The 22,931-nt window shown below is 40.6% G+C and overlaps 1 protein-coding gene across 1 annotated transcript in view; it reads right to left on the bottom strand.

Annotated features, from left to right (window-relative positions):
* Window positions 1–22,931, bottom strand: part of SPON1 (spondin 1) — a 276,360-nt gene that overhangs the window by 173,770 nt on the left and 79,659 nt on the right. The window contains exon 3 of the mRNA XM_037026719.2: window positions 17,638–17,771. Coding sequence (XP_036882614.1) covers window positions 17,638–17,771 — 134 coding nt within the window. The remainder of the gene's footprint in view (window positions 1–17,637; window positions 17,772–22,931) is intronic.

Here is a 22,931-nt window from a genome sequence, read left to right as displayed (position 1 = left end):
TACACAAAAATAGACAGACAGATACATACATACATAAAAAGAAATGTAAACCTAAATTCTAATTAGTTCATTACTATTTCATTTATAATCACCATGAAACCAGCATGGTAAAGACATGGTATAATGGAAAGGCCTTTGCAGTCAGGCACATCAGGTTTGATCCTGGATCAACCTCTTCAGGGTGTAGTTGGTGAATTACTGCCCTGGGCATCAGTTTTCTGTCCTACAAATTAGAGTTAATATCTACTCTATGGGGTTCTTGTGAGTGTATGAAAAGCACCTAGCACAAAGTAGGCCCTTGAAAAATGTTATCTTCCTTTCTTCCTCCTACTTTAAACCTCATGTTGCCATTTAACTTCTCATGTATTCATGCCTTTTCTAACCAAGCAGAGTTCATTAAACACAAAGTAGAGACTCTGCCTTGTTCGTCTCCGTACCTATCCTCACTGCACTGCACACTAGCGGGGGCCCACTGGATGTTCGTACCGATTCACCAGTGTTAGCTCTGGACTTTATCATCAGAGCTTGTGTAACAATAACAACCAACATCTACTGAGTGCTTATTATGTGCCAGGTACTCAGTAGCAAACATTTTATGTACCTCAAGGGTTCTCAGCCCTGTCTGCTCTTTAGAATCATTTTGGGGAGCTTTTAAAAAGTATTGACAGCCTGATTCCACCCTAGACCAAGGAGATCTGGATCTCCAGAGGTGGGGCCAGAACACTGGGGAGTTTAAAAAGCTTCTCAGGTGATTCTAATGTGCAGCCAGGGTTGAAAATCACTAAGATTATCTTAATTCCCCCACTTAGGAGGTAGGTACTCTTTTTATCTCCTTTGTTGATTAAATTAAGCGGAGGCACAGAGGGACCAAGCACCTTGCCCAAGTTTTTATAACTCTTAAGCAGTGGAACTGGGGTGGGAGCCCAATGAGTTTGACTCCACAGCCCACAGCTTTCTCCACTGGGCTCTCCCAGCTCCCACGAGACAGGGAAATCCCAAGCTAAAACTACTGGCAAAGACGGTCTAGATAGGTGTCCCCAGTGTTGTAGAGAGAATTTGATCCTCATAAAGGAAAATGTGAGACCGCTCAGCAAATCCGTTCTGTTTTAAGTGAAGACCAGGTTTCCACCTTGACTTTTACCCTCAGGGTCTGTGTGATCCAGCTCAAATCACATTACTTCTCTGTGCCTCAGTTTCCCATGATGATGATGTCAGCCTTGGCAACAGTATCACAGAGGCACTTTGTAAATCCAAAAATGTAAAATGTAGAGGCACTTTCCATGCCTTTGCTCCTTATTGCCTTTTCATGGGGAGGAAAACAGGCTCAGACTGGGTGGACCCAGGACTCTAACTTTGACCCCAAATTGCCTGATGCAATGTTTCAGTCAGTCAAGAACCATCTTGAAAAACGCCATTAGTAGCAGAATCTGAAGTGATAGGCAGAGAGGTGTGGAGGTCAGGCACTTCTGTGAAGAGCTGCTCTGGAGAGGGCTGAGGCAGTGGCTGCTGGGGGAGCCTGCTCTTCCCACCTCCCACACTCCTCCTGCCCCCAGTCGGCTGCTCTCTGTCACTCTCTGGCTTTGATTCAGGGGCTAAAGTGAAAATGGGAATGCAGACTTGGTCCAAGGAGACCTCGGTCATTTCAGGTTCTCAGATAAATATTCGTGTGCTAGTGCCTCAGCTGTTCTTTCTTCTTCCCTATCCCGTACCTCACCCAAGCCTGGTGCACAGTAAGTGCTCACTATGTTTGTCAAATGAATAATTGAGTCCTGTAGGGTAGTGGGGTGTTGAGGGTGGTCAAAGATACATTGACTTTGCTTCCAATTGAGGTCAACCACTACCTACGGCATGACAAACAAAGGGGCCTTTACACCTTTGTCTGTTTCTAAGTTTCCATCCTAAACTGCTCACCTTGACCTAAGTTTGTGCTCCATTTCTCCCTGGGCAACTGCTTTCCCCACTGAGGACCCTTGGACCAGATCCTCAGCCTTTCTTCTTTTGTTTCACCCTTTGTTACTTTCCTGCACTGTGAGCTGCCCTGGCTCTGCAGCCACCCAAGGTACAGCTGCCCCCTGGGCCCACCCAGGCTGCAGGCTTACCTGGCCCCAGGGGAGGACTCACATGGCTGCTCACTGGGCCAGAGGGGAGGTGGCCTGAATGGTAAGTTGCACCTTCCCCACTGTCCCTCTAGTTAGAGAACCACGGCAGCCTGCAGCCCCCTTTGTAAGAGACAAACAATCCTCATGAGAACTCAGCCTCGTGAAAGACCTACTCACATGCTGTGGTAGATCACAAGCTTGGGCTGTGAAGTTGGACTGTCTGGGTTTCAAATCCCAGCTCTCCTACTTACGGTATTGGGAGTTGTGCCTCAATGTCCTCTCTGGAAAATGGGAGAACAGTATCTGCATCATAAGGCTGTTGGCACATATTTTAGCTATCCTTTTTTTTTTGTATATATGTTTGCTTGTATGCATGTAGATTTTTGTGTGTGTGAATGTGTGTTTGCATACATACTTGTCTGCATGTATGTTTGTGAATGTGTATGTGTTTGTGTTTGTATGTATGTTTATATGTTTGTATGTGGGCTGTGGGCTCCATGCCACATGCTAGGTTAGCACACTTACCTTCAGAAGGTCTTGCTGGGTGGCGGGGGTGTCTGACTCCTGGGTGTGGCACCAAGAGATGGTTCCCACCAGGGGCAAAACAAGACTTCTCTTTATGTTGCTTCCTGTTTCTGGTTCTTAAAGCACCACCTTTTCACCAAATCCAAAAATCCTACCTTGCTTCAAGGCTATATTTAAAAGCTTTCGCTTTTTATATATATCAAAAATTTTTCTTTGAACCCTTCTTGCATGCCTTCTAAAAAGTTCTTCAATAGAATATAATGGAGATTTAGCTATCATTTTTACTGTCATTTAATTAGAGCAATACCTAACTGAATGCCCAAAGAAGGAACTTTGCTTGGGCAAAGGAAAAGATAAAGAGAAGGAAAGTCAAGTCAGATTTATTGAGCCGCCTCTGCCTAACAGTATTCCTTGCTCCACCATCAGGATCCACATGCAGGTCCCTAACCATTCCTGGTTTGTCTGGTCTAGGGGCAGTCCCCCATGCTGTTTCCCCTGGGCTATCTCCCCTATGCCTTTTTGTCGGCTTACAAGCTGTGCTCTTTGGACTGTCTACAGCATCCTAGATTAGTTTTGGTGCCTGCCTGCCCCAGCCCTGTAGTTGCTGCCCACTGACTGGTCTGTTTCCCACCATTCTGCAAGCTTCCTGTTGAACTGTGCATCCTCGGTGTCTGGCATGGTGCCTGGCATAGACGGATGGTGCTACGTGAAGGAATTAAGGAACAAATGAACTCAGCCCAGCTCTCAGGACTGGTCAGTCTTTGCCTGTCTCCTCAGTTTAACCCAATGTCCTCTCATCCACACCTAGCTCAACCTTTTGAGAGAAAGAAGCCAGGAAGAAAAGGGAGAAGCCAAAGAGAAAAATAAGATAGAAGAGAAGGGAAGAGACAGCTCTTGTCTTTTCCCTTCCACCCCAGCACCCACTGAGTCTTTTTCATTTGAAACCATTTCAACCCCCAAGGAAACTTACAAGAATAGTACCAAGGACATTTTATTCCCTCAAGTATTTGTGAGTAGGGGTTGACATGATGTGTCACCCTGAGTACTGTATTGCATATTTCCCAAATGACAGTCTTCTATGTAACCACAATGCAACCATTACGTTTAGGAAATTAATATCAAGCACCTAATCCTCAAACCCTATTCAAGTTCCAACCTGAGTTGTCCCTTTGTTGCCAAAGATCTAGTACATAATCGCAATGCTGCACTTGGATTTTACGACTCTTTGGTCTCCTTCGATTTAGAACAGTTCCTCAGTCTTTCCTTGACTTTTCTAACTTTGAAACTTAAAGATCACATCAGACAAGCTCAAACATAATGTTCCCTCAGGATTAGATTCAGGTTATGTGTCTTTAGCAGGAATATCATAGAAGTGAAGCTGTGTTCTTACTGCATCCTGCCAGATAGCTTGATTTAAATGCAGATTTGTCCCATTACTGGTATCTGCTGGACTTCTCCACTCAAAAGTTCCAGTTTTTCTCTTTGCAGTTATCAAGTATTTTGAGGGTAAGTACTTTGAGAATATATAAATGTTCTGTTCCTTATCAAACTTACCTATTTACCTATTAAATTGGCAAATGTATTTCTCTATATCAGATAACCTCTGCTTTTCCATGTTATTTCATGGGTTATAATATGTTACTCTTGCAATGCTATGGGAACTTAGAGCCCATGGATATTTGTACATGGCCTTGTTTTGATGTATTTTAATTTTAATTTTTCCTGGTCTTGATTTTTTAAATTTAACATGACTATTTTGTTTTATGTTTTTCTTAACACCACTTCATATTCTTTATGGGAATTGGCAAGAAGCAAGCAAGCAGAAGGAAAGGAGATCCAGTGAGATGGAAATGTAATAGTTTTTGAAGCTCAAAAAACCATCTTTACAACTGTAGTTTTCATTCTCAGTGCCAAAAACTGGAATTCACTTCTGGGTTGAACAACTTCTTTTGTCTTAGAAACATCTATGTGATGATCTTTATTTCATTGCCGAAGTAAAGCAACGACAATAATATAGCCATTTATGGAGCTGATTCCTAGCCAGACACCACTGTGAATACCCTCTCTATATCAACCCATTTAATCTACACAGAAACCCTAGGGAGTAGGTCCTATTATTATTATTATTCCCATCTTGCATGGGGAGAAACTGAGATGCTAAGAGTTTTAAATGACTTGCCTGGCATCATTAGTAAGTGGTGGAACCAGAGCTCAATCTCAGGCCACCTGACTTGGAACTCCACATTCGTAACTGCCAAACAAACTAGACCAGAGGAGCACTGGCTCTTGAATTTGGGGCAACTGGGACTTGTACAGGGGCATTCTTTTGAAGGCAAGTAAACTGGCCACAGAGATTAGGCAGAGAGCTTGATGCCAGCCAAGGGTGAGAGCAGGGAACCCCCAAGGATGAGCTTCTGGGCCCTAAGAGCAGCAAAACCTATAAGCCAGTTACGTAGGTTCTCTGTTATAATTCCCTTCCAGCACATTCCAGGTTTCAACAACATCTTATTAACCACTGTTTGGAGACTTAGCTGTGATATGGAATATTAAGGATGGGCTCCAGTAGGGAGCAAAGGTCAGGGAGAAGCCACCAGAGGACTAGATTCATAGTCTAGACCCAGGTGAATAGCCAGGGTGGCAAGAGCCAAGAGGTTTCGATACAAGTAATACTGCATAAAGATTTTTCACAGTTCTTGGGTGGTCAACCTGGTAGAAGCCTGGCATTTCTGTAGTTAAGGGAGATGTAGTTCTTAATTAATAATCTGCAAATATATTTTCTATTTAAAAATATGGAGGGCTACCCTTTGAGGAGTAAGACTTGACCCTTAGAATCCACATCTGTGATTCCATTTAGAGCATCCTGTTTTCTCCAACATTGGTTGAGGCTGAGGATCATTCCTCTATCAAACCATGACTTAAGAGCTGGGATCCAGATTATCTGACAAATTGTTCCTTGGGGTGGAAGTCTTCTTTAGCATACAACATATCACAGTTGTTGACTGAGGAAGAAGGCAAGGTGCGCTTTCCATCTCAGTGTACAAAGAAACAAGTATAGAGATGAGCAATAGGTACATTACTGCATTCAGCGTCCCCACTCCAGAGGCATTGCCAAAGATGTACTGAGGGGCACTGACTGAACACATGACAGGCAGCACAAAGTAAAAGCCAAGTGAGACCACAGAAAACCGAACACAAAAAAGCAAGCATAGAGAAACCAGAGCTGGGAAGGGGGTTCACCTAGCAACACAGCTGGTGTGAAGGAAGATTCCTCCAAGCAACGTGGACTGGAACAGCAGGGCCTGCTCAAGTACATTCTGACTCATCAGATTTCTACATGGAGCCACAGATGTGTTTAATTTTATACATTGAGATGGATTTGCACACTGTGAGCATGCACAAAGCCACCAGCTGCCTGAGCCACATGAGCATGGTGGCTTTGTAAGAGTGAGTGGGAGAGCCTGGCTACCATTTCAAGGGCTCTGCCTGTTTGCTCTTGCTGGCTTCCTGAGTCCACAGCCACAAGACTCAGCTCTGAGGCTTTTTTCTGGGGTTGTGGACCAGGCACCCATCCTTCACCACTCCCCAGTTTTGTCTGTACCCTGGAAGGCTTTTCTGGGGAGCTAGGACTTTGTTCAGAGTCTGGGTGCTATTATCACAAAACAGTCTCTGACTTTCGGAAAAAACATGGACTTTGGACCATGTAGGAGATGCTAGCTACCCAGTCCTGCACCCCAAACTGCAATTAGAGCAATTCTGATGTCATCATTAATCATGCCCATTTATATTTTGAAAGGAAACCAAATGACGAATGTAACGATTATTTCTGCTTCTGCTTCTCCCCTTTCTCCTAAGAAATTGGCAATAACACTAAAGTCAAATTAAACATCTGTTTGAAAAATAAGCTGGAGTGCTGATGACAGCTGCCCTGGACTTACAAATGCACCACAGCTGTCAAACTCTAAATTAACAGTGATTTTCATTTATGAATAGCATAGAACTAAGATTATAAGGAGCTTTTTTCTCTGTTTCTCCTGCTTCCAGGGGCTTGTTAAATGTGAAATCTTAGGGAAATGACCAAGGAAAAATGTAGCTGAAATCAGCCTGCCACAATTCATCATGGAAGGAGTGAGGGACATTTTTTCCGTTAATGTAACCTCCTTTCTTCACTGGCTTTATGTTGGGTATTCTCTGTGGAAAGCAGGGTTGCAGAGAGCCTAATATATCAGGGACAATTTTTTGCTTAGTGGTTGAACGTGAATGGTGACAGAGCTGCGTGCATCTACAGAGGAAGGCCTTCTTCTGCAGCACTGAGGACCCTCTGCTCATCTTTCCAGCATCGTTTGCATCTTCAGTGGGGCTTCAGCTTGTGCTTCCCCAGATGCATTAATGAATGGCCAGCTATATGGCTTTTTACTCTACAGACCCATACTGAGTGTAAAAGATCCAGCAAGCCACTTTGGTGACAGGATAAAATAGGCCAACCTGTTTCACACTTACTGTATGACCCCAAAGGACAAACGAAGTAGGTGTGGAACCATTTTTTTGCCCTTTCCTAGCCTTGTCCCAAAGTCATCACTGTCCTTCCCAAGAAAGGGGTAAGGCTCCGGAGAAGAGCAACATATCAACTGCGTATATTCCTGGTTAAAAAAAATTTGTGGACTAAATATATGTAAGTGTGATACCATCTGGTACTTTTCCCTGTTGTCCAAATGTTTCCATTTTTATGCTTTGATCATTTCATGTCAAAAATGTCCACAGGGATAAACAGATTGTGACACACACACATAATGGATTATTATTCACATTATAAAGGAATGAAGTACCAATACATGCTACGATACAGATGAACCTCAAAAACACTATCTAAGTGAAAAAGTGAGATGAAAAAGGTTACATATTGTATGATTCCATTTACATGAAATATCAAGAATGGGAAAATCCATAGAGACAGAAAGCAGGTTGCAGCAGCCAGCGGCTATGGGGAGACACTCCTTAATTGGTGGGCTTTTACGTTGGAGCAATGGAAATGCTTTGGAACTACATACAGTTGGTACTTGTACAACATTTGAATGTACTAAAGGTTATGAAATTGATGACTTTAAATGGTTAATTTTATGTTATATGAATTTAATCTCAATTTTCTAAAATGCCCATAGGGTAAAAACATCGTGTTTAGCTCCCACCATGACAAGGGCAGGGAATATGTTGGGTCCATCAGTGGGAGAGCACTGGAGCTGGTCTCACTGCCAATCAGGGTGGGCCGTGTACTGCTGCCCATTAACCAAGGTGCAGTCAGTCCCTGGCCTCTCATGATCCTGGCATTCCACATGGCAGGGCCTCAGTGTTCCACCTGCATTTACTGCTGAGCCCGGGCTCCCCTGCAGCCCCTACTTCCTGGTTAATTCTTGCCAGTTTCCTCCTCTGGGGGCTGCATCCTGCACCTGGGACCCCAGCTGTTGAATTAGACTCTTTAGCCATTGGGCTGCTCCCCTGGAACTGCACCACCACCAGCGTTCCAGGAATCTCCTGGCATTGGGATTCTACCAGTTGGATGGTGGGTCTTAGGGTACCTAAGTATTCCTGAATTAAGCACATGTGACCCTTTTAGCCATGGCCTCAGTTTTTCCAACTGCTCTCCTAAAGAACCAATCACTTCAGCTAGTTCAAGGTTTTCCCAATATCTTTTCTGTCAACTCCTTGCTTCCTTCCTTGCTCAGGATTGCTGAGGTCCTAGCCAGCCTCATGGGAAAGCCACACTGACTTACGACAAAGGAGCCTGTGGTTCTTCAATACCTAATGCCAGAAAAGTTGTGGGGTAAGCTGCACCCCAGCCATATGAGATCCCCTTAACCCTGCCGGCTTCCTCTCAGGCACATACAGAGTCATCTCCTGTGGGTTTTCTATGTTATTTCCTTCCAAGATAAGATTTGGTGAGCCCTTTGAAGTTACAAACTATAATGAGTGCTGGCTAATTCCTCCTTAATACTCATCTTCTCTTCCCACTGACAAGACTTTGTCTTGCCAGGTCCCTGGGTTTATTTTCTGTTTTGTAAATGACGATTAGTTTCCTTAGTCCCTCCATGAGCAGTTCTCTACCCCCTAGGTCACAGGAGGGGCTTTGCACGCACCGACCAACTAAGGCAGAAGGCAGGGTAATAGGGGTTGGTCAGGCTCAGTCAGCAGAGCTTAGGGGTGTTTAGCTGACAACAAAGGCTGTGGAGTCAGGCAGAAATGAGTTTAAATTCCAGATCTGTTACTTAACTGCTGTATTACCCTGAATATAAACTCTCTAAGCCTGTTTTTTTTCATCAAAATAGGTATAGTATAGAGAAGACTCTACAAGCTTTATAAGAATTAAGTAAGATAAGGCATGCCTTGTACCCAGCACAGAGCTTGGTAACGAATGTAAGCTGCTTACACTGCTATTCATGCTAACTGATGCATCGGGCACCTCTCTATTCCTCTTCATATCCTCTCCTCCCACCTCTGACTCACTGGGGCAGTGACCAGCTCTGCCCCACTGTAATTAGATGATGCACACCTTGTCTGCACAGTGTACCTCTTGCTTCCTACTCTAGAGCTTCTCTGATGCTACAGTATTTGTTCAGAATCTGATGCCCACTCACATGGGTGCAATCCAGAAGTGCAAAGGAGTTAATACTTGGGGGACACCCTTGATCAATGGCGGATGGAAGCTAATTCATAATGGCCTCCACCTTCATCCCTAGGCACCCTGTTCTGAGACTCATGTTGTAAGCCTTCTCAAAAGGTCCCAGCAGGACCAACAACAGTGATGCCTACGTGACGGTCAGGGTAATAACACTGGACTGAATCACTCCCACTTCCTCACCTCCTGCTCTCTGAGATCACTTTTCAAATAAACTACCTGCATACAAGTCTTTGTTTATTCTAGGCTTTGAGAACAACAAAGGACAAGAATCAGCAGTTACTGAGTTCCTAGCACTGGGATAAGCATTAGAACAGGGATTAGTATACATTTTCTATAAAGTGCCAGAGAAGAAATATTTTAGGCTTACCTAACAAACTTGAACGGGGCTCTCCATCACCTTCAAGATAAAGTCTAGAATCCTAATCAGAGCATTGAAGCCTCCCCTGTCCTTTACCAGAGTCCCTGACCAGCCACTTCTCCCACTGAATCCCTTTTAGCCATGGCCTCAGTCATATGGTCTCTGTTGCAACTTTTTGTTCCTGTCTGCTGTAGCATGAAAGCAGCCCTAGACAATACATAAATGAATAAATGTGGCTGTGTTCCAATAAAATTTTATTTTCAAAAACAGGCAGTGGGCCACATTTGGCCTATAGGCTATGATTTGCCAATACTGAATTAAAGTCACAATGAGGAGTAAAAATGATCCCCTCCTTTAGGGAGCTCACTCTCTCCAGTAGGGAGGAGAAGCATCTAGAAATGAGGCTGAAAAGGTGGCTGGAACAAGTCACAAATGGACTTGGACACAATGCTAAGGTATTTTGACTTTATTCCTTGGTGATGGGGAACATTGAACAAGTTCTCAGATCTTGTAGCAGCTGCAGCTCAGCATAGGTTGTTTCACTAGCAAGAAATGAGTTGATTCTTTTTAACATTTATGTGAAATCCAGTCCTGCCAGAGGGCTGGCTCCTCTGCAGGAAGACTCTGAGTGATACTTCCATTACCAAACTTCCCACCCGGGATTGCATCATCTGGGGAAAGATTTCTTATCTGATGTTTTTGAGGTCAGACATGTTTCTGAATTCAGAATATTCGTGGATTTCAGAAAAACAAGACAGTGCAAATTCTATACATTTTATAATACCCCCTTCAGGGTCTGGAGCAGCATCAAATGTATTAATATTTATAGTCAAGACTATAAATAACTTCCAGTCAGTTCAGGGCAGGTATGGGCTCTAAATGAATTGAGAAAATCTTTTGGATTTCAGAATTGCAGATGAAGGACTGTGGACTTAATTTGTGTTTCACTTTTAGATTATAATATCTTCAAAGACAGCTACTAAGTCCCTGGTGCTCACACACAGGAGGTGATCAATAGATGTTGCCAAGAGAATCAACAGACAAGAATGACTGGACAACAGGGTTCATGGAGGGGTTCAGTAGAAGAAGTGGCTGGTCAGGGACTCTGGTAAAGGACAGGGAGGCTTCAATGCTCTGATTAGGATTCTAGACTTTATCTTGAAGGTGATGGAGAGCCCCGTTCAAGTTTGTTAGGTAAGGGGTGTGACTCAGCTGTGTATGAGGACAGCAAGGCTTATCCCAGAGGAAGGTTATCCCAGAGGGCAAAGAACAAGAGTGAGCAAGTAGGAGGTCCTTGACACAGTGAGGCAAGAAGTGTCTGTGAATACGACAGTGAATGCAAAGCAAGTGAGACAGAAGGGACAGATCCAGCAACTAAGGATGTTGGGGGAGAGCGAGAAGAGTTATACTTTACCTGGGGGCACCAATCTGAGATGGCAGAATGCAGTATTAAGATTGCAGACTACAGCAGACTTCTGTTAAAATCCCACCTCTGTCGCTTGCCCTGTGACTTCAGGCAAGTTACATAACCTTTCTGTGCTTCAGTGTCCTCTTTAGTATCTACTTCATAGGGTTGCTCTGAGGATTAAACGAGTATCTGTAATGCACCTAGAATGGGGCTTGGCTCTGGCCTTTTATTACCCTGTAACCAACCAGCATTTCATATGGTCAAATTCCCCAAATGGCTCACCTAGTGACTATCTCCACAGAGTAAGAGGACCCACATCTCAGTCCCTCCCAGAAAGTGACAAACAGGTGCCAGAAATCTGGTTATAAAAGGATGTAATAAAGATAACAAATCTATGGAAAGGGGATCACTTCAGGAGATAGAATTTTTATCAGATTTAAGGGGACAGGATTTCCCTCTGATGGGGTCTGTACGCATCTATTTTATTCACAGGAATATTCTTTCAGTGAGTTGCCGCTCTGCTCTAACGGTTTGCAGCATTCCCGCAGAACTGTAGCATGCCAGGGCAACCTCAAGTGCTGGACCATTCATGTCAGGAGAAAGCTATATGGAGGTCTGCCTGGAAAGCCTGTAGTTTTGAAATGTTTGAATCTTTGCATCCAAATGGAAAATGGAAAGAGTGTCAGGTTTGTGCCAAAAGGAAAGCTGTAATTGCTATGTGCTTCCCTTTGCAGCCCTCTTGGGCAAAGGAGCATGACCGACCAAGCAGGCTTCAGAGCTGTCATCTACAGACAGTTAGCAGCCTGCAGCTCGTGCTACCGGGCTGCCTCCTCCCAGGAATATTACCCAAACACCACAACACAACTGCCCCCTTTTCTGCAAGTGCCATCTCCCCTTTCATCTGTCCTCAACTCTGCTGTCCAATTCCAGCATGCTTACTAATTTTTTAACAAACCTTCCTGCCAGCATGTCTGTCCACTGTCTAATAACCACGAATGGCTCCCTCATTCCACTTGAATCAAATTCAATCTCTTCATCTTGACATTGGAAGGCTTCCGTGCTTCAGCAATGGTTTTTGGCCCCAAAGGCCTTCTAATCTCACAATGTCTGTTCACAGTCTCCCACGGCTGCCATATTTGCCCTCACCTCCAAGTTCTCACTTCAGCTTTCATGCTGTCCACCTCCTCACCAGGAATAACCTCTTCCCTCCTGTCCATTTTTCCAAACCCTACTACGGCCTTCAAAATAGAAACTAACCTTTCCAAGAAGCTGTGGTGCTCCCATTTTTCCATTCCTCACTCATCTCCTTTCCGACTAACCATGTTTAATTTGTCCCCAGTTCATGTCTGCCTTGGGCTTGCTAATTCTTGCATACCTATTTTTATTTATGTCACAACTAGATGGAAAGTGTCTTTAAAGTCAGGATCATTGTTGATGCTCTGATTCCTTCTTGGTGCTGGTAAGCTCAGGGCACGTGGTAGGTGCACATGGAATACTGGTCGGCCGGTTGGTTTCCCAATCACCACCTTCCACGTGAAAAAGGAAACTCTCTCTGATAGATAAAGGGTCTTTCTCAACTTGATTAAAGGCATCAGTGTGAAACCCATACTTCATATTACACTTAAGAGTGAAATACAATAGTATCCCCATTGAAATCAGGAATAAGTATGAATACCATTATTAATATTCTCCTATAGTAGATAGACAATAGACTAAAACCTGAAAAAAAACCCCAAAAGATACACTTACTCATTTCCCAAAAGAATGAAAGAACAAGCCATTAGAACTATTAATAGAATTCAGCAGTGTTCAAATTCAAACTCGAGGTATAAGAATCAATAGCTTTCCCAAACACAAGCAATCAATGATTAGAAAGTAAAACAAGAAAAAAGAGCCCATTCACAAAAACAATTAAACTATAAAATATCAGTGGGGGGAAAGTGCCTCATAAGAATGTGCAATCTAATGAAGAAAAATTACACTACTGAAGGATATACAAGACCTGAATAAATAGGGAATAGTCCATATTTCTGAGTAGGATAACATATTATAGGGATGCTGATGTTTTCCACATTAAACTATTTTAACTCAATGCAACAACATATAAATTCCCGATAACAGTTCTCACTGAATGCAACAAACTTATTCTATGATATGTCTGGAATTATGAATCTGCTTGAATGGCCATGAACATTTTGAACCAGAAGATTAATGAGTAATGACTTGCTATCAAAACATAAAACAAAATTATACAGTAAAATGGTGTGGGTTTTGCACAGGAAGAGAGATCAACAGAATAGCACAGACCTGTATGAAAATTTTATATTTGATAAAGTAGAATTTCAAATAATCAGGAAAAGGACAAACTATTCAATAAATGAATGGGAACAACTCACTAGCCATTTTGAGAAAAATAGGTGGATCTCAATTTCTCATCTGTGCAGGGTATCTTTGGTTTGTTCCAAAGACAACTTCTGCATCCTTCTGCACCCTGGCATGTGCCCAAGAGGAGAATCTATATGGACTCTACCAGTGGGCTCCACTGTCCTCAGAAGTAGAGCCAGGCCAATGGGGAGAACTGACAGAGAGGCACAGGAAGGGAGTGGGGCTAAGGTCCCTGTGGGGTCAATCTCAGGCTAGTTGCTTTCCTTAACTGAAGGGCTCAGCTCCTGTGCGATGGTGGGCTTCTCTACTCTGTCCCCTGGGTCCCCACTTCCTGCCCTTTCAGGCCTGAGTGGGAAAAGTTTTTTCCACTATTATTTTGCATCTTCCCTGTCCACCTTGCACTGTAGCAGACCCCTGATTAAACTGAACCTTTGGAACCTCCTTTTGAGGGATATTTTCTGTTGACACTTACTGATACCATACCATTCACAACATTAAATTCCAGGAGAATTAAAGGCCTAAATTTATTTGTAAATCTATGAAAATATTAACAATATGGGAAGATACTCATAACTGTGGGTGTAGGAAGATTATTTTTAAACAAAATACAAATCAAATTCATAAGGGAAAGGATGGATGCATTCAATCAAAATAAAAATTTCAAACTTCTAGATGATTCGATACCCATAAGCAAAGTTAAAAGAAAGATGAGGAGAAATATTTGATATTTTTAACAGTATTATCTGTATTGTATAGAGCTCAGTTTTAAATATAAATATTATACATATATAATTACATATTTACATACAAAACAAAAAATTTAATGTATAAACATGTTCTTATGTATCTATACATGTCAATATGTAAACATCAGTTGTTAAAAGACATTGTTAGAAAAATGGACAAGAATATGAACAGGTCATTCACAGAAGAGGAAATAGAAATGTAATAAATATATGAAAAGATTCTTGATACTACTAGTAATCACAAAATGCAAATTAACATCAGATACCATATAAACTATCAGACTGGCAGAGTTTTAGACATTGATAACATCAGAGTTGAGCGAGCAAGGAAAGGCTTTCTTGTTCACAGGCAGGGACAGTGCCTCGGCTGGCACACTTTCCTGAGGGAAATCTGGCAGTGTCTATTGAAATCATAAATGTGCAGCCCTTATGATCCCCCCCTTGGCAACCACCATGGATGAAAATATCTGTATAAGGATGTTTTTATAGCATTATTTATAATGGTATGAAAGCTGGAAATAATCTAAATGTCCATTAACTGTGGAATCACTAACACACACCCACACTATAGACTATATGCAACAAATTAAGAGAAGAGGTAGTTCTGTACATACTGACCTGGAAATAGCTCTACTACATTTTACTTAGTGAAAACCCATTCAGATGTTTTGTAGATACCATTTATGGAAATTTATATTTCCCACACAAATGAAACTATGTTCTTCTGTATTTACTTAGATGCATATCAACGCACAGCTAAAAGGTGAAAGAACACATACCGATTTGGTACCTATTGCAAGCTTTGGGTGGGAGACTCTGGGGTTTTAAAGAGGCAAAGTCAGGTATTTTTCACTTTTGCAGCATTTTGCATTTTTCTGTATTTCACTATTTTCTATATTATTTGAACTTTTACAGTGTGATGTAATTACATCTTACCTATAAAATTATTTCCTTAGTGAAAACTTGTAGCTTATATTTAATTTCTCCAGAAAAGAAGAAAAGAACATGGGATTATAGAGTTACATGGGTATGTGACTTCAGGAAACGTGCCCAGTTCCCTGAGACCTGTCTTCTCTGTAAAATGGGGTAGATAGTTGTCAAGATTAAATGCGATTAAGTCTGCTAGATGTGCAGCTGGGTTCCTGACACGTAGAAGGGATTAGCTGACCTATTCTCTCTCTTTCATTTGGCCTGTGAAACCCTTGAGGGCCAAGAACATACTTCAGTTGTCTATATATCCTGGATTTCTGGGCAAATATAGAAGCTCAATTACATTTGCTGAAAGAATGAATGACTGAGCAAACCACATTTGTTCATTGTTAATGGATAAACATATGTTCATTGTTAATAAGTAAACAAGAGAAGACTTTCTGGCTTCCACCAGGAAGATCAAATGCTGGTTTGGGAAAACAATAAATCAAACAAAACCAGAGATCTGAGCCAGAGGGAAAAGAGTTTTCAGAGCAGGAAGACTCAGACACGGATCTGATGTTTTCCAACATTGTTCTTCAGAGCTCCAGGCTCTGCGGAGGGATCAGGCTGTCCTGGGCAGGGCTGTGCATACTGGAAGGCGAAGCTGAGAACCTAGGGTTCAGGCTGAGAGACTGAATATACGAACGGACAATGGCCAGGCCACATAGGACAATGACAATTGAACTGACTCCCAAACTCTGAATCAAGTGGCCTGGGAAGCTGAACCACAACTTCTGCAACTGTCAGCCCAAAGAAAGGCAAATATGCCCCCAGACTCATCACTAAGATGTCCTGCTTGTAGTTAGCCCACTTCCAGCTTCCCCATGCCAAAACCCTCCAATCAGCAATTGTCCCTTTTTGCCCCGGAGAGCTTTCCTGCCTTTGAGTGTCTGCTGAATGCTAGTGATGGCAGCTGACTCCCTAGCTATACAGCAAGCTCTGAATGAATCACCTCTGCTGGTCTTCATATGCACAAGACCTTCTCCCACATTTCAACTAGATGCTAGATTCATGTAACAAATTGGGGTGTATATATAAGGTTTCATTTAAAAAGTCCTACTAACATTTTTTTTTGAAAAATCACCAATATAGATTAATGCCAACAGCCAAACTTCTCAAGGAATCTGGGGATGGATGCTCAACTTGCATTAAACTAAGAAAGAAACAAGTGATGTCCAGATAGATGACAACAAAGGGAGGCCACACAAAGACAGGGCTGGGTCTGGACAATGGACAGAGGCTTCCGGAGATCTCTGTGGGCTTTTTTCTATAATCCAGACACAATGAGTCTAGAAACTGCAGGGACAGGACTGCCCAGGTGGAATGCCCCTTTATCAGCCTGTCCTTGGGGGTGAGCTGGAGTTAACCACAGTTGTTAGACAAATGAACCAAATACATAAATGAGGCTCTAGGAGAATTTAAAGAAAAGAAATATGGTTGGAAAAGAAAATTCAGCTGCGGCTTGTCTGACCTGGCTGATGATGCAACTACGCCCCATCTCCAAGGGGAAACGGCTTCTTGGATCCTGGGGTTAGAGCCCTGCCCATCTAACCATGATTATTTGCCTGTCTGAAATCTTAAAATTCCCAGTGTCACTCTATATAGTCTTTAAATCTATTTAAAAGAGATTATGGTTATTGTTTCCCAAACTGGTGAATATTAATAGGTATTTGAGCAAAAAAAGGAGTTTTGCAGTCAAATAAGTTTGGGAAATGCTGGTCGAAATCAAGTTAAACAGATCTCATTTTAGCAGGACATTGCAAAACCTTCAATACACTAATATATGCTGTGAATCTTTAAGAAGGGGTTACAATATGCAGCATTTTCTAAACTTATTTAACCAAAGAAATTGTTTTCCTCTCCATCTATTTACACCTCTGTGAACATCATTCTATGACATATCATTTCACAGACACAGGTTTGAGATAAGCTGCCTCTCAGAGGAGAACTATTAGCTGATTAACACCTCTTATAATCTATTGTAATTCACCAAAAGGAATATCTGGAGGTCAGATAGGAAGTGGCTTGCGGGTAATTTTGATGGGAGAAGGAAGAAAATAGGATCATAAAACATAGCTGGAGGCTAATGGAAATGACAGTGGAGTCTCAGGTCAGCCTAGCACAGTTTAAGTATACTAGCTGTTAAATTCTGGATGGAAGAAGCCAAACATTATCCTTACATGGTTTGTAATTTTTGTTAACCAGCCTAGTATCATTATCTCTAGGAAGATAGAGAGTGGCCAGGTATGACTGAACAGTATGAGGTAAAATACAGATTCAGTCGAATAATTCTTTTTATGGCATTTCACCAGGGTTGGTCCACAGTCCCATTTTAGAGTCATGATTAACTGAGGGTCTAAAGGTAATGCAACTTGTCTGATGGCCCAGCAAAGCCAGTTTTCTTTCTGCAAACACACATGACAGGCCGCAGGGAGGGAGAATAAAGTGCTACAAGGATTTCCACGTGCACTTACTTTAGAATCACACAGCCTGTTCCTGCTGGGGGTGCTATCCAAAACACCTGGATCCGTGTCCTCCTCCGTGGGGTGCTTTCAGTGACCGCAACCGGGCAGTTACTCAGAAACTGGGTTTCTTCTTCATCTATGATCTATGGAAACCAGTGGAAAATCAACATATTAAAATGCAATGTCACTTTGGAGAGCTCTTAAGCTTCTGCATTGACACTTCCTTAATTTTATTTTTAAACCTGTCATTTTGTGTTAACAGGTCTCTATCCCCAGACACCAGAATAGTGCCTGGCATAGGATCCCAGTCAATGCTAGTTGAATTAACATGAGGGCAAAGTGTTGGCACATGTTCTCTGTTCTCTGGGACTTGGAGCTTGTGTCAGCATTTTGAGCAACAGACCACTAGGTGATGATCTTGCTCATCTCACTAGGACAACCTGTGTTCCACTTCAGGGGGAGAGAGAGGATGGGGAAAGAATGATCCAAAGCAAACATTCTCTAAATAGATAACTTTATAATTCAGCTACAACTTTATAATTTGAAATAAAAATGTTAAAAGAAAACACCCTTTTGGAGGAAGTATACCAGAGTACATGAAGTCTCCCATCTTCACAGCACTATTTACTCACGCAGTCTCTACTTTCTTAATTAGGACATTGTATTGGTCTCCTCTCAAGTTACCCATCAACGTTTCTTCTGACACTGCAAAAAGCTGGTAACCGTTCCCCTTCCCCAACAACGTTCCAGTATTTCTCCTGCTTGCTTCTGAGTCTGCTGCCAGTACTTGCCTATCCTCTGGTAGTATCATAAGGCTACTGGATCTGGAATGATCTTTTGGGGCAAATGATCTAAATCCAATTGGTCTTAAATGCCAACTCCAATTGACTGGTAGTAGCTCTGTCATGCATTAATAACATTAATAGATAATATCTATTCAATGTTTAGTGTGTGCTGGAGGCACTAAATTAAGTGGTTTATCTGAATTATTCATTTAATCTTCAAATATAATTTAAGGAGACCATTATAGCCATATTGTATTTATTTTATTTTTAAAATTCCTCTTTAGGACAGCAGGTAACAAAAATTAAGTCATTTGAACTCCTTACTTTCATTGCTGGACAAAGAAAAGACAATCTTATATTACATTTTGTTTATCCTACCCCCTTTTCCCTTCTCTGTTTAGCTCCTGCTTCTAAATATTTAACATATGTCCTTTGAGTGTGTGTGTATGTATATGTGTGTTATATATGTATATATAATACATGTTATATATAATTTACTTGAAGTTAGATATATTTTTTTGTGTATAACTTAATGTTTCTTTCACTTAACCTTATGATTTTAAGATACAGGTTTCTCCCTGTAGTAGAAAAAGATTTCTTCCTATAGTATCTGAAGGTAGAGCATTCCTATGAAAACTTTCATAAGCCCAAATGCCATAAAATGAAGAAGCAATTACCATTAATTTACATGGAAAAAATTTCAAGTGTTCCAAGGCCCCCAAAATAACCTCCCTTAAGGTATCTTTTCTGATACCTTAAGACACACCAGGCAAATCAAGATAAAGCCTGGATGCTCAAAGACACACTTCAAAGCTATGGCAGCTTGATGCTGAGATTCTGAGTGTAGTTACTGGGGAAGGAGCACTGCTTGGAGTGTGTGCTGCCTCTGTAACAGCTATAGAACATACAAAAGTGCATGTTATTAAAGTCCTCTTTGGATTTCTTTTGGTTAGTTAGAACAGGTACCAAAGCAGGTCTTTTGTAAAAGCAAAGAAGCCAAATGTTGAACTTTTGAAAAGTGGGGGATGCTCTATGTCAATGTTACTCTATGTGAATGTAACTCATTGCTCCTGACTGCTGCCTAATATTCCAATGCACAGACCACGTTTTACTTATCCATTCTCCCAGTGAGGGGCACTTGGCCAACTGTCAGCTCTTTGCTTCCACAAACATGGCTGCAATGCAAGTCCTCATGCTGCTCTCTTTGTGAATTCACATGAGAGGTTCTCAGCAATATCACAATGTAGGGGCATTGCTGGGTTGTTGGGGTGTAGGTATTTTAATCATGTTAATTACACCTAGTACTGCCTGATTGTTCTGCAGAATGGCTAAACCTACTTTTATTCTATTAGCTATGGACAAATGTTCCCATTTACCCATGTCTTTATCAGCATTTGTGATTACTGGCTTTGTTCACTGTTTCCAATCTGATGGATATAAAGTAGTATCTTGCTTTAATTTAACAAATTTGAGCACTCTTCTTAGATTTCTCCTTCTGTGAATTGCTTATTCAGAATCTTTGCCAGTGGATATTCCTCTTTTTATTGCTTATTTGTAGGACTTTCTAGATATGAATCCCTCATCATTTGCAAGTATCTTTCTGTCTCCCAGAGGTTCTTTTCCTCCTTGTAATTCTTCTCACAGAAATAACTTTCATCTAGTCAAATTCATCCATTTCTAGCACTTGTACTTTTGTGGTCTCTCCTAGAAAACTGTGATCACAAAGATATTCTCCAGTATTTTTTCCATCAGCTTTATAATTTTACCTCTCACATTTAGGCCTTCAATCCATTTAGGGGTTTGTTTTTTTTTAGTATGATAGAGTAGGGATCCAGCTCCACACTGTGAGCTACTTAAAAAAATAAATACTTTTTTTGGAGCAGTTTTAGGTTCATAGTAAAATCAAGCAGAAAGAACAGAGAGTTTCCATATACTTCCTGTTCCCACACATGAACAACCTTCCCTATTATCTACATCCAGCATCAGAGTGGTACATTTGTTATACTTGATGAACCTATACTGACCCATCATCACTATCCAAACTCCACAGTTTACATTACAGTTCACTTTTAGTATGTATTCTATGGGTTTTGACCAATCTATACTGACCATTGTATCCACCATTGTAATACTGTAGTATCATATTGAATAGTTTCATTGCCTTAGACATCCTCTGCTCTGCCTATTCATTCCTTCCTATGCCCAGCCCCTGGCAATCATCAATCCTCTGTTACAATTGCTTTTTAGTTCCTAGAAGTTTTTGTTGATTCTTTCAGATTTTCCTGCATAGGCAATCATGTCATCTGTGAACAAAGACAGTTTTATTGCTTCCTTCCCAATCTGCATACCTTTTATTTCCTTTTCTTGTCTTATTGCATTGTTTAGGATTTCTAGTATGATGTTGAACAGGAGTGGTGAGAAGGAACATCCTTGCCTTGTGTTTTATCTTATCAACAAAGCTTCAAGTTTCTTACCAGTAAGTATGATGTTAGGTGTAGGGATTTTTTTTTTGTTTTCTGTTTTTTTTAGCTGCTCTTTATCAAGTTGAAGACATTCCTCTCTATTCCTAGTTTGCTGAGGATTTTTATCAGACTATGTATTGCATTTTGTCAAATGCCTTTCTGCATTGATTGATATGATCATATGAGTTTTCTTTTTTAACCTATTGATGTTTTGGGTGTCATTAATTGATTTTCAAATATTGAACCAGCTTTGCATACTTCAGATAAATCCCTCTTGATTATAATGTATATTCTTTTTATGTATTGTTGGATTTGATTTGCTAATATTTTGTTGAGGAATTTTGCATCTATGTTCATGAGAGTTATTGGTCTGCAGTTTTCTTTTGCAAATGTCTGTCTGGTTTTAGTGTTAGGTAATGCAGGCATCATAGAATTAGTTAGGAAGCTGGAAATCAATGTAATTTCTTCCTCAAATGTTTGGTAGAATTCACCAGTGAACCCATTCAGGTATGTTGTTGTTTTGTAAGGTTATTAATTATTAATTCAATTATTCAGGTATGTTGTTGTTTTGGAAGGTTATTAATTATTAATTCAATTATTTAATTAAATTATTAATGATTTAATATAGATCTATTTTGGTTGTATATTTCTTCTTGGGTGAGTTTTGGTGGACTGTATCTTTCATCAAATTGGTCCATTTCATCTGTCATCAAATTTGTGGGCACAGAGTTGTTCATAACACTTTATTATTCCATTAGTGTCCCTGAGATCCATAGTAATGTCCCTTCTTTTGTTTCTGAGTAATTTGTGTCTTTTTTTCCTTAGCATGGCTGGGGTCTTATCAATTTTATTGATGTTTCTGTTTTGTTGATTATATTAATTTCTTGTTTTCTATTTCATTGATCTCTCATTTTTATTATTTCTTTTTTTCTGTTTACTTTGGATGTAATTTGCTTTTCTTTTTCTAGTTTCCTAAGGTAGAAGTTTGGATCGTTAATTTTAGATCTTTCTTCTTTTTTAATATATACATTCAATGCTATACATTTCCCTTAAGCACTGGTTTCACTGTATCCCACAAATAAGTTGTATTTTTATTTTCATTTAGTTCAAAATATTTTTAAATTTCTTTGAAATTTCTTCTTTGACCCTTGTGCTTATTAGAAATATGTTATTTAATCTTCAAGTATTTGGGAATTTTTCCAGTTATTTCTCTGTTACTGACTTCTAGTTTAATTCTATTGTATTCTGAGAGTAAAAGTATATGATTTGTATTCTTTTGTATTTTTTAAGGCATATTTTATGACCTAGAATGCGGTCTATCTTGGTGAATGTTCCATGTGAACTTGAGAAATATGTGTAATCTGTTTTTGGATGAAGTAGTCTATAGATGTTAATTATATCCAGTTGATTGATGGTGCTGTTGAGTTTAACTATGTTCTTACTAATTTTCTGCCTGCGGGATCTGTCCATTTCTGATAAGAGTGGCATTGAAGTCTCCAACTATGATAGTGGACTCATCTATTTCTCCATGCAGTTCTATTAGTTTTCACTGCACATATTTTGACACTCTGTTGTTAGGCACATACATATTAAAGATTATTACATTTTCTTGGAGTATTGACTCCTTTGCCATTATGTAATGCCCCTCTTTACTCCTGATGACTTCTCTTGCTCTTGCATGTGCTCTGTCTGAAATTAATAGAGCTATTCCACCTTTATGAGTAGTGGTACAGTGTATATCTTTCTGTCATTCTGCTTTTTTTATATTTTTATATTTGTCTTATAGACAACAAATAAGGATGTTTTCAATTCACTCTGGCATTTTGTCATTTGACTGGTGTATTTAGGTAATTGATGTTTCATGTGATTATTGATATAATTGGATTAATATTTACCATATTTGTTACTGTTTTCTATTTGTTGCCCTCATTCTTTGTTTTTGTATTCCACGCTTCTGTCTTCTTTGGTTGTAACTGAGTATTTTATATTATTCCACTTTATCTCCTTCCTTAGCATATCAAATATACTTCTTTTTTCAGTGGTTGTTCTGTAGTTT

The sequence above is a fragment of the Manis javanica genome, chromosome 11 (assembly GCF_040802235.1).
Source record: "Manis javanica isolate MJ-LG chromosome 11, MJ_LKY, whole genome shotgun sequence".
Lineage (NCBI taxonomy): Eukaryota > Metazoa > Chordata > Mammalia > Pholidota > Manidae > Manis > Manis javanica.
Note: the sequence above shows the minus strand (reverse complement) of the source record. Positions and strands in the feature narration are given on the sequence as shown.